Below are 15,472 nucleotides of genomic sequence, written 5' to 3'. Positions count from 1 at the left end.
TAGCAGAAATAAAAAGAACCTAAACCAAGTTGATGGCTTAGAATTGCACTATATCGATTCCTTTTATGATTGCGGTTATCCGGAGAATCTGATTCTGAGTTTATTAGTACTCTCTATGGTTTCCATTAGAATTATTGTTGAATAAAGAAGCTAGGAAAGCATAATACTTTAAAAATGAAAAAAAATATGAACGAATGTTCCCATGAATGGTTTTTCCGCATCAATTCCAGAGAGACTACCTGGGCCTCGCGTTTTTTCGCTTTTAATATCAATTCTATTCACCCATTTCGTTGTGAAGTTCTCATGAACTTCTTTGAATAAATTTCCAATTATTTATTGTTGTCAATATGGTCCGATTTGACAAGCTGACCTGGAATCAGCGCAGTTAAAATGCGAGAGAACAGTAGGGTCGATTTTTGCCACTCATGTCCCATTTGCATGGTGTTCGCCGGGTTGTTGTTGGTGTTGGTCAGAGTACCATTTTCTCAACTTGTAATATGGTAGGTGGCTGTTTCATCAGTACTGGATTCGATTTATGTTCCGTGATTGGCTTCATGTATGGTTCGATTAGCGTCTATAGAGGTCTCCCATGCTGCGTCGGTTATTCCAGGAAGGTAGTGTTTTGTCGTCTGATTAGGTGGTGATTAAAGTGATCATTTCGGCAACTTTCTACCAAATATTGCTTAGTGAGGAAGTTATTGCTTATGATTAACGTTTTGGTTTCTATGTCCAGGTGATCTTGGGATGACATCAGAAGGCAGCATTTGGTGCCATTTATTCTAGGGAATTAAATAGAATGTCTACAATTTGATACGCATCTATCGATTGCTTTGTAGGTTACCAGTAGGGGTTTGTCCTCTCCAAGAGTTTTCAGCTAAGGCTTACACAACTTTGTTCTTGTTTCTCATCTGTTTACATGTCATAGAGGCATGTTCAGATGGTATGGCTCTGCTGTCGAGGGTAGCATCGAATACTTTATGGTTGTTCTTGGGAGTAGGCTGTTTAACATCCTGAGACTGCTCTTCAGTCTTTGGTTTCAAATAGAGGACGCCCTTCTGAAAGGCGTGTATGTGATGGGGTTGTTCGTGGACATTCAAGGGGCTTTTGACTATGCGCCCTTCCAAAAGTCCTGTGATGCCGCCAGAGAGCATGGTATTGACGAAACTCTAATAAAGTGGATCTATCTATGCTAACGCAGAGATTCCTGTGTGCTGAAGTGGGTGTTGATCGCTATCTAACAACGGAAGCAACGAAAGGCTGCTCTCAAGAAGGTGTGCTATCGCCACTTCTGTGGAGTATGCTGATCAACTCACTACAATGCGAACTGCAAATTCTGCGAATACACCTTCAAACTTATGCGGTTGACGTGGCTGTGTTGGGTGTTGGTCGAGATCTCGGAATGGTGTGTAGAAATGCACAACGCGCCGTTGATTTGATTGCCAGAGTTGGTATTGTTGGTCTTGTTGAATGGTCTTTGCCTTCCAGGAATGAGGGATACAACCCTTCAGCTCTCCGAAGAAGAGAAATATCTGGGAGCTATTCTAGACAAGAAGCTTCTTTGGACAGCTGAAACGAGTTCTCACAGCTTATGGGCTATGTAGGCGGACCCTTGCCTCGACATGGGGCCTTAGGCCTCAGGTAGTAATGTGGTATGCTGCTATCATTAGGCCGATGTTCGCTTATGCGTCCGTAGTGTGGTGGGTTAAGGTGAAACAAAAGAGTTTTCGCTGTAAACTAGCCACACTGTAAAGAATTGTGTGTGTGGGTATCATCGGTGCCATGAGCGCGACATCTGGCGCAGCTCTGAATGCATTACTCGATTTGCAGCCCTTTTATTTGTTTATTCAGAGCACAGCAATGAGAGCAGCTCATAGACTAATTCGACTAGATCTATGGGGAAGCAATGGACGTGGGGGCACAGAGCATTGGAAGAGTAATTGGGAGAATTAAATCTAGTTTTCGCAATGCCTTCCGAATCTCGATTCCCCGTACATCTGTTTGGTAGAAGACATGATGTTATCTTGAAGCGAAGAAAAAATTGGGAAGAACCAGAAGAATGCGTGTCAGGATATACGGATATCTTCTACACCGAGCGCCAAAAACAGAAAATATTTCTGGAGCCTGAGTCTACCTCTCGAATAAAAACGAGAAGTAGGTTTTACCCTTGGGACAATACACAAAGGTATTTCAGGCTGAAGTGTTTCCGACCCTAAGGGTGGCAACCTAGATGATGGATAAGTGGTTGAAGGGCAGGCGCATCGTAATCTGCAGCGATAGTCAAGCTGCATTGAGGGCGCTGAGTAGTACTTTGATCAATTCAAAAATCGTTCAGGAATGTAGAAATCCATTGAACTCTGTTTCTAGACTCAACACGGTGGAATTACTCTGGGTAACTGGTCACTGTGGTGTAGAGGGAAATGAAATCTCGAATGGTTTAGCAAAAGAGGCTATAACTTCTCCCATGCGCGGACCGGAACCAGCAATTCGGGTGCCAGTAGCATTGGCTAATGCTGCTATCAAAAACAGGGAATAAGCTTCCAATAATGACAACCTTAATGCTGCTAGACAGGCCAAACTTTTCTTGTCAGAACCAAACAAACATACTTCAAACTTTATCCTGTCGAAAAGCAGGAAGACTTGCAGAAGTATTGTGGGCATTCTCACTGGCCATAATTTACTAGCTGGGCATATGTATGTGTGAATCGGAGTTATCCAAGTTGATATGTGTCCATCCTGTAATGAGGAAGTGGAATGCACGGAACATTTTCTATGTAAGTGCCCCGCCTATTGACGCATGAGACATCGCTTCTACTGCACCGGATTGCATCACATCCACTGACGGAAATCATGTGATACATAAACAAATCCGAGAAATTCCATTAAACGGGGGAATCGAGTACAATGAACCACTCTAGGTCTGAGTGCACAGAGACCTTGCCTCTCCCCCACCGCAAACACACACACAGGCTGTTTGTCTAATATGTCTAAGTCAACTTTAATCCCTCGTTGCTGGTGATTTAGGAGTAAATAGTTTCAGCTTCTTGTTCACGAAGGTGTAAATTTCGTTATGCAGAAGATGTCGTCGGGTGGAATCGAGCAGTCTTCAAGATTTATTTATTTTAAAGTCCTTCGGATGGCAAAGGGAGCACTGATTGCTAAAAATGGGATTCCTTCTTGGAAGACGCTCTGTTTGATCTTATGAAAGTTGGGCTGATTGTATCTAAACTCCGTGAAGGACTGTTGGTCAGCTTAATAATTGACGATTCATTTAACTCATCCATGCCCAATACTGGTTGCCGGTGCTTTCCACCGAAACAACTCGATCTACAACGACTAAGAGTGGTCAAATTCCCTTCAATGCAAAAGTGGCAAATATGTGTGCATTTTCTGTTCTTCTGTTATTCATAAAAAAAGGGTGCAAGATATTTCGACGCAGCTGATACCGATTCTCTCCAGTCATGTCAATATTAAACGTAGGTCCTTGGGTTTGCCGCTATCTCAATGAGATGAATTGCTGTGACGACTGGTGGTATCTTAGAACTTTCTTCCGCCTCAGTTACCATTGGCAGCAGAATTTCCTTCTCACTATCAACCAATGCAAATAAACATCCACTGTTCACAACCCTAAGTTGCCAACTACTCTACCTACAAACTCACAGGTGTTGTCAATCACGATTATCAACAGTCTACCCAATACATAGTTCCGATTCATAACAACCTCACATCAGCGCCACTATTGCCAACATCAGTGTTATTTCGCTTTCGCAACTGCGGTGACCTTCAACACAAGATCTCCGAAATGACAAAGAATGCTACTGAAAACGAAAGCGACAGCATCGAAGCACAGGCTACAACTATTCAGTCTGGAAATATTAACGTTGGCATTTTCAACCTGTAAATATTACCAGTATCATGCTGCTCAGCAGGATACAACTACAATATTAGTCTTCTTTACTGATCAACACGACCTTGGGCTCGATAATTTCAATGATGCACGAGAGGGCCAATCTAGATAATTGCTAAATTGTTTTTCCGCCAAATGGTCTATATGTGTGAAAAAGTGGTGTAAGCCGTAGTTCGCTGACGTTTGAATCCCAGGAGTTTGCCTAACTTCGAGAAAAGGGTGGACTCAAATTGCATTCCCTGGGCAGTGATGATCACTGTAGGGACGCCAAAGCGAGGGATCCACTCTCGACAGAGGGCTTCGGTACAATATTGCGCCGTAATGTTCTTCAGAGGTTTTGCCTCAGGCCACCGCGTAAACCTGTCGATGATTGTAAGGCAATACCTGTAATGAGCCCACTTCTTTTCTTACAGGCCTGGTGACCTTACACTTTTGACATGCGATGCACTCTCTGGCCCAGGAGTTGATGTCCTTATTCACAGAGGGCCAGAAGTATTTCTCGGTGACTAACCGATTTGACGTCCTCATGCCGGGATGCGCTACGTCGTGAACCGCGTGGAACACTTCCTTGCGAAAGGTGGCCGGGGTCCCTTTTCTGACTATTCGCAGCAGAGAGAGAGGTTCAAACCGAAGATGGACAACTCCCGAAATTTATATTTGGGGTTGGATTTGAGGCTCTGAAGTGCTGCGTCATTTTCCTGCCCCTTGGCGATAGCCGAGAAGTCGAGTCAGGCGGGGATGTTAACCTTGGAGCCATGTGACAAATCGTCAGCAACTATGTTGTCCTTGCCGGACACGTGCTGTATGTCGTACGTGAACTGGCTTATAAAGCTCAGGTGTCGAAGCTAACAAGGGGACGCTTTGTCGGGCTTTTGTTTCATAGCATATGTGAGAGGCTTATGGTCTGTGGACACTGTGAACAGCCTGCTTTCAAGGGGGAAGCGGAAGTACTTAATGATCAAGCGGCGAGCAGTTCTCTGCGGCGAGCAGTTCTCGATCGTAGGTACTGTAGTTCCGTTGAGCGGGGTTTAACTGTCTGGAGAAAAAGCTCAACGGCTGCCAGACATGGTTCATTTTTTGGTGAAGAGCAGCACCTACTGCGATGTCACCAAAAACGGCTAGAGGTGCATCATGTCGAGGAAATGCCAAGAGTGTAGCATCAGCCAGTTGCTGTCGGGATTTATCGAACGCGGGAACAGCCTCTTCAGACCACACAATCTCTCGTGTGCCCTTTGTTTTGGGGCCAGACAAGTACGCGTTCAAAACGGACTGGTGCTATGTGGCGTTGGGCAGGAAATGACGATAGAAGTTTAGCATGCCCAAGAGCCTCTGCAAATCCTTCACGGTTTTCGGACGCGGGAAGTTTGAGATCGCTTGCACCTTGTCTGGGTCGGGTTGTATTCCGTCAGGGGAAATGAAGTGGCCAAGGAATCTCCCTGTGTTTGGAGAAACTTGCATTTATCAACGTTTAGAACTAAACGGGCCTCAAGGAGACGTTGAGAATGTACTCGAGATGGGCTAAGTGCTCAGACTCAACGGAAGAAGCGACCAAAACATCATCCAAGTATACGAAACAGAAATCGAAGTTTCGCAGGACCGAGTGAATGAACCTTTGAAAGATTTGCGCCGCATTGCACAATCCGAATGTCATCAGGGTGAACTCGGAGAGTCCAAAGGGTGTGCGTATTGTCGTCTTTGGAATGTCTTCTGGAGCTACAGGGATTTGGTGATGGGCCTTAGTTAAATCCAAGGTCGAAAAGATGTGGTAGTTTTCGAGATGATGCGCAAAATCGTGGATGAGTGGAATAGGATATCAGTCTGGAACAGTCTGTGCGTTTAGCCTTCTGTAATTCCCACAGGAGCGCCATTTGCCATTTGGCTTAGGGACCATATGCAGTGGGGAAGACCAACAGCTGTCCGAAGGTCTGCAGATACCCTGTTGCATAAGTTGTTCAAACTCTTTCCGTGCAATAGCCAGCTTCTGGGGTGGTGGGAGACGCACCTTTGAGAAGATAGGGGAACCAGTAGTGTTAATGTGGTGCTGCACCTTGTGCTTCACTGGTTTAGAGAGACTACACTCGGTAAATTGAAATAATAAAAACTCGTTGTTTCTTTTTCGTTGGTGTGAATATTTATTCTTGCAAATACCGATATTTCGGGAACCACTTGTTCCCTTCCATTTACAAGAATAAATATTCACACCAACGAAAAAGAAACAACAAGTTTTTATTATTTCAATTAATTAATCGTTGGAAACACCGCATAATTTCACTCAGATACACTCGGTAGTAATTTGGCTGAACTTTTGGAGGAGTGCCCGAACACGAGAGTCGGTAGTGTCCTCTAAAAGTGCGGAAAGATTGTTACTTGGGGGAGATGCCATATGGCCCAACGAATTAAGGTTGGTCGTAGGATCCATAAGAGACTTGTTTTGCAAGTCCACCAGCAAACCATGATTTGATGTTTTAAGTAAGGCCTAAGACCTTGTACTCCCACTCTCACAGCACAGCTCCTGTAATAGATGCAGTATTTATCTTTCTATAATGTTCTGATTCTACAACTACTCTCGTCTCTTAATAAAATCAACCCATAATTGGATTGTGACCTGTTTGCCCTCATAATTTGAATAGTTTAGTAAATAAATCGCTTAATACCAAGTACCCCGCACATTTTAAATATCAATCGACTCCTTTTTCAGTCATCAATCGATATCATATTGCCTGTACAGTAGTCTGTAATCGGTTGGAGGAACTATTCTCCATAAACTCTTGTCTTCTCGGAATTGATTTTGCCATTGAAAGGGTTCTTTTTCGCTTTCCGCCTCACATATTTCTTATAAATCATTGATAGTCCCTTATCTGATTTTTCCAACGCTATAATGTACAATTTTCAACAACCGGAGCTATTCATATTTTTCGAAGCTTTTGCTTTGTGGTTGTATGGAAAGAAAACTAACCAAACACACATATTCAAAAATGACGGGTTCTAGGGCATTGAAATTTATTAACTCATTAATATGAGATGTTTCTCAAAGGCTTTTTTCATGAGGATAAGGAAAGACCTAACTAAATATCATTTTTAACATCCCGACAATATAATAAGCTGAAAAGAGAAATAATTCCACATAAATTCAATGATCTTTATTTTACAACTTCAAAGTGATGACGCGGATACTTCTTCTCCGACGAATTGGTACTTAGCGTAGCAAAGTAAAGTTTACTGTAGCCTATCGCTAATAATTTACTATGAATGTTGTCCAATATTGAATTTTGTCGTGTTACAATAGATATACTTGAATGTGTACAAATGTTTTTGAATAAAATATCAAATTTGATTTAGTTGAATGTAGTTTACACACGGTTATTGCTTGAATTTTAGGAAATAATAGTCCATCATCGCCATTATCGTCTTCGAGTCCAAAACCTTTGCTTAGTCCACAACAAGGTCCATTTAGTTTGCAAAATAATTCTAGTAAGTAAATTTGAATCGTATAGAAATGATATTTTCGATTAAATCTCAAAGCTTTGTTTGTCAATTGCTTTCACTTAACTTCTACCACTATCTTAAGTTTAACGCGTAAAGGCTCTAAAAACTGTTCATCAAATAACTGATGCTTTTCATCCAAAAAGCAAAGATTTAGTCGAAAATGTAGAGTAAATAAGAAAGAGTTATCCAATTAGTGTGCTTCATAATTTCCAAGTTAACTTCATTGTCTCTTTACTGAAAATTGCTAATGTGTGATGGTAGATTAGAAAGCTAAACTACTGCAAATGCGCTCCTAACACAACGTTCTACAAACAGGTCCCAGATCGCGGCAATCATCTGTTGAACATGGTGATCCAATGAACACGGAGGAGGTATACAAAAGCCTTCGAAAAACAACAGCTGAAATTCAAAATTACACATTTGAAACAAAATTGGACCGGGATGCGAATAGCAAAGACTCGGGCATAAGTCAAATGGGCGATCACGTCGGGCAGGGTGATCAGTTACCTATCATTCCATCGAATGGCATTAATGGACATATAGGGTAAGTTTCAATCTTTCGTGAGATCCATTTGAAGTGTTAACTAAATTTATCCTGATATTCTTCATTTCCCCCACAGACTAGAGAAGGAAGATTCATGTAATGGCTCAAAAACGCAATCGGCCACAACGACCGAGTCGAATACTCCCGAAAATACGGTTCGTCTAGATACGATGGAAATTCAATGCAATAAAATCACATCGTATTCAACAAGACATATACAACCAAATTACTCATTTGCCGATAATGGCGAATTAGTATTAGAGAGTGGAACGAAAGAAAGTGATATTATTAAGGCTGCCATAGTTTTAACATTAGAAACACGTCCCGAAATTATTCATCAAACATTACAAGAGCTCAGGTGTTGCATTAAAGTTGGGAACTGTGATTTACCCAATAAGAATTTCAAGTGAGTTCCAGTCACTTTACTATTGTAGATTTACTGGTTCAGATTTAGATTTCTTGCCTTAATGCCATAAAATTTAAACGGTCATCTCTTTGGTTTACAGGGCGATTATGAAAATGCTGCTCAGCTTACTCGAGTCGCCAGTTCCTGAAGTATTGATTAGTTCATTACATGTTCTTGGACGAATTCTTCGTAGTGAGAAAATGAAACCATATTGGAGTAACTTTTTGGAGTTAATACTGTTAAAAATAATTGACTGCTATAAAAATAGTAAGGAGGTAAGTACGGATTCAGTTTATTAGTTTATTATCAAAAGGTATATTTTATGGAACATATTAGTTACCAAATTACCTCTAAAAGGAAATAAGAAGTCTGTTGACAAACAGATTTAACATTATTTCTGTAATGTGTATGGACATTGGACACCTTCAGGCGACTAACAACAATTGAAAGTTGTCAATTAAATTTCAGCCGAATAGAAAAATAATGATACTAATTTGGCTTTGACGGTTTCGATCGTAGGGTAGAGGCGACCGAAAGCGGCCACGCTGCTCCGCAGGGTCGAGGCAGTAAGGCAGCGTCTGATGGGATCGCCTATGCCCTGCGATCGAAACCGTCAAAGTCAAATTTGTGAAAGTATTGGGCACTCCCCCAAGAAAAGAGTAGTCCGTGCACTTAAAAGAAGAAGTAGGTTGCTTCTCGAACAAGCGCGGCCTGCCATTAAGTGGGTTGTGGGCTCAGGACAACACATTCCCAAACAAATGATACTAATGCTCCTACTGGTAAATTAGGTTGCGTCACATTTGTCTTTCCATTGATAGCTGTAATGTATTATGTAATTTGGCTCTTTACAAATTGTGCTCAACGTGGGGCCTATGGTGGGAAATTTGGTCGTTTTAATCGGTATGTCCAAATTTACGAGTCAAACCATTCAATTTTGCAATAATTTGAAGAGGATATTAAAAGTAAATATTTATTTTCTGTGTGACTTAGGAAATGTAACTTCTTTCTCAGCAGTTTTGCTGACAGTTGATCCAGTTGAGTTTCAATAATCGACTAACAGTGAGATTTTTTCCCTATTCTTGTAGTGTTCGACCCTAGTTTCGAACATATTTTTCAAAAAGGATAGCGATCATCGAACTGTGCAAGTGATCTACTGTTTTTGAGGCATTGGGGATTCTTATATTTTCCAATAACTATCAGGTTCTTCCTTACTCCTGCCATACTTTCTTCAATCAAAACTGTTATCTTCTACTTGCTCATTTTCCCATTGGTACACTTTTCTCCTATAAATTTGAGAGTTTTGTCAGGTGTCATCTTGAAAAATACCTTGCCTCAAATTTTACTTTTTAAATGCCGAATAGTGAGTTTTTTATTCCTCATATATCGGTATTTGGAGGACCAGTTGTCAGTAAGTTTTTGTCTAAACTGCTTATGGTCCAGTTTGACCTTAAATACCTAAATCCAGACCTTAATTGATAATTAATTTTATTACCTAATTAACCTAAAAAGCCTAAAACTGTTGACGTTTCCTAAATCACTGTTAATTCTTTTTTCTTTCCGTATCTTGTGGATGGTGAAATTTTCTAATGCGTCCAATTTGCGGAAGCCATTACCTTCCTTAATTACCCTTAGGTTATCCTCCGTTATTGTATGTTTCTCCTCGATGATGTTGTGTCTACCAATGGTTTGAGGGCATTTGTTGGTCATTCAGTAGCCATGAAAGGAAGTTCAGTGCCATGCAAAACCAAAGGGTACTCAACGAATCATCCTGAAAAATGCCCCTCCGTACGTGGATGGGCTCTGAGGTATTGGCACTCTCAAATGAAGGCACTGATAAGGTGGTGTGCCACCCTTCCATGACTGTCGCTAAAAACTTTATTAGTTTGGGATCAATGCCATACAGATGTAGGACATCAATTAATCAGGTATGCGGAACGCTATCGAAAGCCTTGGCATAATCGACATAGCAACTAAAGAGATTTCTTTGGCCTCTGGTTGCTTGTTCTGCCACTATCGAGTCGATAACGAGTTGCTCTTTGCAACTCCTTGACCCAACTCGGCAGCCCTTCTGCTCCTTGGACAGAATGTTGTTGGTCTTGAGGTGCGCAATGACCTTTCCACTAATGATGAACGTTATGAATTTGTAGAGGGTTGCTAAGCAAGTTGGTCTTGTATCTTCGGGGTCCTGCACCGTGTCCTTCTTAGGGGTTAGGTAGATCTCCGCAGTGAGGAAGGGTGGAGATTCCTCCGGCCGACTCATGACCTGATTTATGCTGTGTACCAACCGACTGTGTACGCTGATAAATTTCTTATACCAGAAGTTCTGCACACGATCCAGACCTTCGGGCTGTTTATGGTTCGTCGAACCGAAACCGTACTATCTGGACGCTATGTTGGGATTCGTTGAGAGATCTGAAAAAGCTCCGCTGGTTCCTCGCGTATGTTGCGTTCTGGCCACGTCTGGAATGACTTTCGCCATGCCGTCGTAACCGACTGCATATAACAGAAAGTTCCTGCTTTACTTGTGTCCAGAATTTCAACTATGGGTGTTTCACTGAGGATGGCATAGTTCCGGTAAACCCTCTGCATTTTATTCTTTACCCGTCTGTTGGCATTGCCAGAACTGAGTTGAGTCAGCATCGCAATGTCCTGCCTTAGTGAGTCCCGCCGACTTTCCAGAGGAATTTTCCATGGTGGATCTCCTTGGTCACTCAAACCAATAACACGAAAGCGAATCTTCTGACCGTGCAATCTAACAGCCGCAATTTCACTACAATACATAACTGAGTCGAGATGCAACCTCGTCATTGATTTGAGATAGAATTCTCGGAGTTGCTGGAGATGCATAGAGTCTGGGAATACCTAGTCTATGCAAAGGATCCATTTCCGAGAATTTTATATACGCTTTTTGGAATTTATCCCGAACCTCCGCGAAAACCTCAGCTGGACGGTGGAGAAGAGTGCTTCGGCGAGTACTGAAACTGTTGCTTGCAGTGCCGCCGCCTCTGCCCCTATCGACTCGGTCACCAGTTTCGCCGATGACTTCAACTCAAACACGCTCCCTGATAATGGCCGGGATTGTGTCGCTGCGAGTTATAAAGCGGTTCTGCTTTGCAACTCGTTGCACATTCACCTGCCTCCGCGAACCTGCTAAAGTGATCGCCACAGATTGTGGCGAAACAACTGCAGCAGGCTGAGAAATGATCCTGGTCGTCGTGGCGCCTAGACGTCGAACCGCCCCACAACTAGCGGTTTCGACGCCGTGCTGTCCATTACGGGAGCCCGACCCTGTCACCAAGTCAGACAACTCCCGCCGGATATCCGTACGGGACCTCAAATTTCTCCTTTTTCTCATTTTTGGCGGTGCATTTTATCCCTAGCTGCCAGGTGTGGTGATAGCTTCCTCAGTGAGTAATCTGCAAAACTGCAAAGTTCCTGCAATTTCCTCACCTACCCCCTGAGACGCTGCTATCCATCCGTCCTCCTTTCACCACAGGGCTTGAGACCGGCTACGGCGGAATTATTACTATTATGTAGATTGCCAATCTGAAGACGCCAATGCCACCGTCGGGAGACAAATCCAGTGGAGATGGGGATTATGGTTTCTCCGAAAAGTATCCTGAAAATTATTAACCCGAGTCAATGCCTAGGCCTTCCTACCTACCACTGTTTTGCCTCTCAAGTTTACACGGGAAATATATTAACTAAATTTGTCTAAAAATTGCGCATTACTTGATACTTATCTACTACAGAAACTGCTCACAAAGAAAACTATATGAAGTGCAAGTAATTCGCATTACCGATGCAACTCAACTCTCAGCATCGGCTCAGCCGACCTTTGTTATGCCGGCATCCACCTAAGAGCGGTGTTGCTATATTCTAGCATTCGCATGCATAATATTTTGCTTTACCCAGAAACAAGCGTTAATAATGCATTTCATAATATGCAACATGATTAAATCTATGCGCAAGCAAAAATAGTTTGATATCGATGATTCAGTTTGTTTTGTAGAATCATTGACCTAGAGTATAGGAACAGCAGAAATGATCGCTACTGTTATTCGAAAGTTTTCGTAGCGAATGTTAAGCGACATATAATCGAAATACAATAATATCAAATGCAGAACTATGTCGTCGTATGATTCAGACACCTAGGAAAGCGTCCTTTAAAAGGTGGGATACATTGAAAAAGGCGACGTTTCCAATGCTCATTTCGTGGACCACTAGAACCCATTTTCTGGGCAACAAGAATAAGCCGTCTTAAATTTACATTTTTTCAAGAGATCGTAAGGTTCTACACCTTCTATTTAGGAAATGTAGCTAGCTTCGACAACCTCTAAACCTCATATAACACTAAAAACAATAGAATGACGGAGAGATTTTATTGAAAATATAGTCATTGATTCCTCTCTTTCTTTTTCTACAGGCTTCTCGTGAAATCGATTCAATAATACCACGAATAGCTGCTGTTTTACCATTAGATATTACAATTAATATATTGAACCCCGTGATAGCAACTGGACAGTATCCAAGTAATCTATGTGCAGTTAAGCTTTTAACCGATATCGTTGCTAAGCAAGGAGCTGAATTGAGTGACGCCCACTTAGATGGTCTGATGGTGAATTTAGCTAGGGTAAGTAGCCCACATTAATTATGATCATACAACAACAGACCTCCTAAATGGAGCCGATTCAATTGTAAATTCGAAGTGTTTTGTAGATAGATACTAATGGACCATTCTACAAGATTTTCCAAATTATTATTTTTGTATTTTTTCTATAATTCCAGCTAACGGATGACACACAATCGATGGTCCGTAAGGCCGCTGTGTTTTGTATTGTCAAATTATATGTTGTTCTTGGAGAAGAACGAGTTAAGAAGATATTTACGCTGTTGAATCCCAGCAAAATAAGGTGAGCTTTAAATTACACTAAACTAATATACATAGTATAGCCATAAGTTCTGTCAGTCGATGCGTATAGCGAGAAATGTTACACCACCGAAACAGGTAACACTGCGCACGGAGAGTACCTTACCATATCCTACTTCCGTCAGACTTTGAGGTTCCGAAGGTCAGTAGCGCGTAAACGATAGCACGATAAAGTTCGGTAACTACGAAAAAAGAATCGCGATTATTACGTTGGACCGCCGAACACGCCGAAAAGAATTCATAGTTTGTTAAAAAAAAAAGCTGCCGGTAAACGCATGATTCGTTTTTAGGGCACTAGCTCGATACCGCGAGGCAACTGATGTGGCTGACTGGCCCCGAGAGGGGCGCCCGCGCTCCGCCCGTCGCCCGAATCTCGTGCATTCAGTGCGTGTGCGTGTTCGTCTCAATCTTCTCGGATATACGGAAATACGGCGAACTCGGTGTGCTGCTCTTCTGCAACGATTTCGCGGTAAAAATTATCGCAAAATTCTACTTTCTGATGAAAAACTATTTACCACTAAGAAAAAATTCAAACAACAAAATAATGTAGTATATGCTGACAATTGTTATGAAGCCAAAGAAAATGCTCTGCAAGTCCAACGTCGCCACCATCCGACTTCTATCATGGTATGGTGGGGCGTCTCATATCACGGAGTAACTGATATTCATTTTTGCGAGGCCAGTGTCAAAACTAATGCGAGCGCGCATGAAAAGATGTTACAAGATGTAGTCGAGCCATTGAGTGAACCTCTGTTCGCTTCCAGCAGGACTCGGCCCCCGCTCAGAAAGCCAAGATAATTCAGGAGTGGTTAGCGGCGCATGTTCCTGACTTCCTAACCGCGGATGAATGTGCCTCAGGCAGCCCAGATTTGGCTCCTCTGGACTACAGCCTTTGGGCTAAGTTACAGGAGACTGTCTGCGATCGAATTTACCATGATTTGGAGAGTTTGTAGGCCAGCATCGTGCGTGCGAGAATGCCGCTTCATACCGTTCGTGAAACGATCGACGCATAGCCTCACAGACTTCGGGCCTGTATAACTGCTGGCGGCGGCGATTTTGAATAATTTTTTTTTTCGTTTGATGGCTCTATGTTTCCCCCTTTTCTAATGGTATACTTCTCGATTGTTTTGGTTTATTACTTCGGGAAAAATAAAGATTTGTTTGACTGACAGAACTTATGGCTACACTACGTAATTCTTTCGTTTTGAGTTCAAATCCAAATTTCCGCTTAAATGTCTCACGAGTTGCAGATAATTTTTCACATTCGATTTTTCGTATTTAACTTTCAGACTCCTCAATGTATACATTGATAAGGAAAAGGGCAAAAAGCCAACATCATGATCAAATGCCAAGTGATTATGGGCTAAAGGACGACATTTCGCTAAAAAATTTCAAATATTAAGTAGCAAAATGATTAAAGCAACTATTCCAGAATAATTTTTTTTTTTAATTAATTGAATCAAATTTGAATAGAAATAAAAGATCCAAATAAAAACACACAAATACAAAAATATTATTAAGGAGAAGAACGATCGAATTGATAGCAAAATCAACCGGAAACGATTTTCATAGCAATGTAAAGTTGAGTTTAAGAAATGACAAATAAATGCGAATAGCGCGAGACAACAGATTTGCAAACGACTCAAGTAAAATTTATTAATAACTCCTGCATATTTTGTAAATCGTTTTTATTTATACGTACGGACTATTCAGTTTGGTAGAGCTAATGAGTAACAGTTGGTAATAAATTTTACTTGTCCCTTGACACAGAACGATGAACGCAAACGTTAAAGATTTCAAATGTATAACCCGACCAGAGGAGGAAAATTTATGATTTAATAGAAAACACAGACAAGTGAAAATAGGATAAATGTGGAAATTTTTTTAATATAACTTACGTAAGCAGAGGAAATTGAAAATTCAAAGTTTCAGTCATCATTCTTTTGTACTTTTCGCTGTTACGTAAGACTTTCTGATGTGGTGTTGAAGGTCTAATCCAGTTGCGGATGTATATGAAGGAACGTTTTCAAATAACTAAATACAAAGTGACTAATTCTATTTGTTAAAGATATCAGCAAATGGGAAGTGGAGGACAAAGATTGCGAATCATTCTTTTTGCTAAAAATGGCTCTCGTCGCTTATTCTGATTCTCCATTTCAGATGCTTCGTCGTAACTCTCTTCATTAGTTTATTCGTGATATA

The 15,472-nt window shown here is 41.6% G+C and overlaps 1 protein-coding gene across 11 annotated transcripts in view; it reads left to right on the top strand.

Annotated features, from left to right (window-relative positions):
* LOC119648435 (CLIP-associating protein) overlaps positions 1-15,141 on the top strand; it is a 106,798-nt gene extending 91,657 nt beyond the window's left edge. For 10 of the 11 annotated variants that reach the window (XM_038050215.1, XM_038050205.1, XM_038050193.1 and 7 more), the window contains 7 exons: positions 7,283-7,375; positions 7,706-7,934; positions 8,011-8,340; positions 8,441-8,615; positions 12,767-12,973; positions 13,129-13,253; positions 14,560-15,141. In XM_038050215.1, coding sequence (XP_037906143.1) covers positions 7,283-7,375; positions 7,706-7,934; positions 8,011-8,340; positions 8,441-8,615; positions 12,767-12,973; positions 13,129-13,253; positions 14,560-14,611 — 1,211 coding nt within the window. In that variant the 3' untranslated portion in view covers positions 14,612-15,141. The remainder of the gene's footprint in view (positions 1-7,282; positions 7,376-7,705; positions 7,935-8,010; positions 8,341-8,440; positions 8,616-12,766; positions 12,974-13,128; positions 13,254-14,559) is intronic. The other variant, XM_038050198.1, reaches the window with a different exon arrangement.
* Positions 15,142-15,472: the final 331 nt, after the last annotated feature.

Source organism: Hermetia illucens, chromosome 1, assembly GCF_905115235.1.
Source record: "Hermetia illucens chromosome 1, iHerIll2.2.curated.20191125, whole genome shotgun sequence".
Taxonomy (NCBI): domain Eukaryota; kingdom Metazoa; phylum Arthropoda; class Insecta; order Diptera; family Stratiomyidae; genus Hermetia; species Hermetia illucens.
Note: the sequence above shows the minus strand (reverse complement) of the source record. Positions and strands in the feature narration are given on the sequence as shown.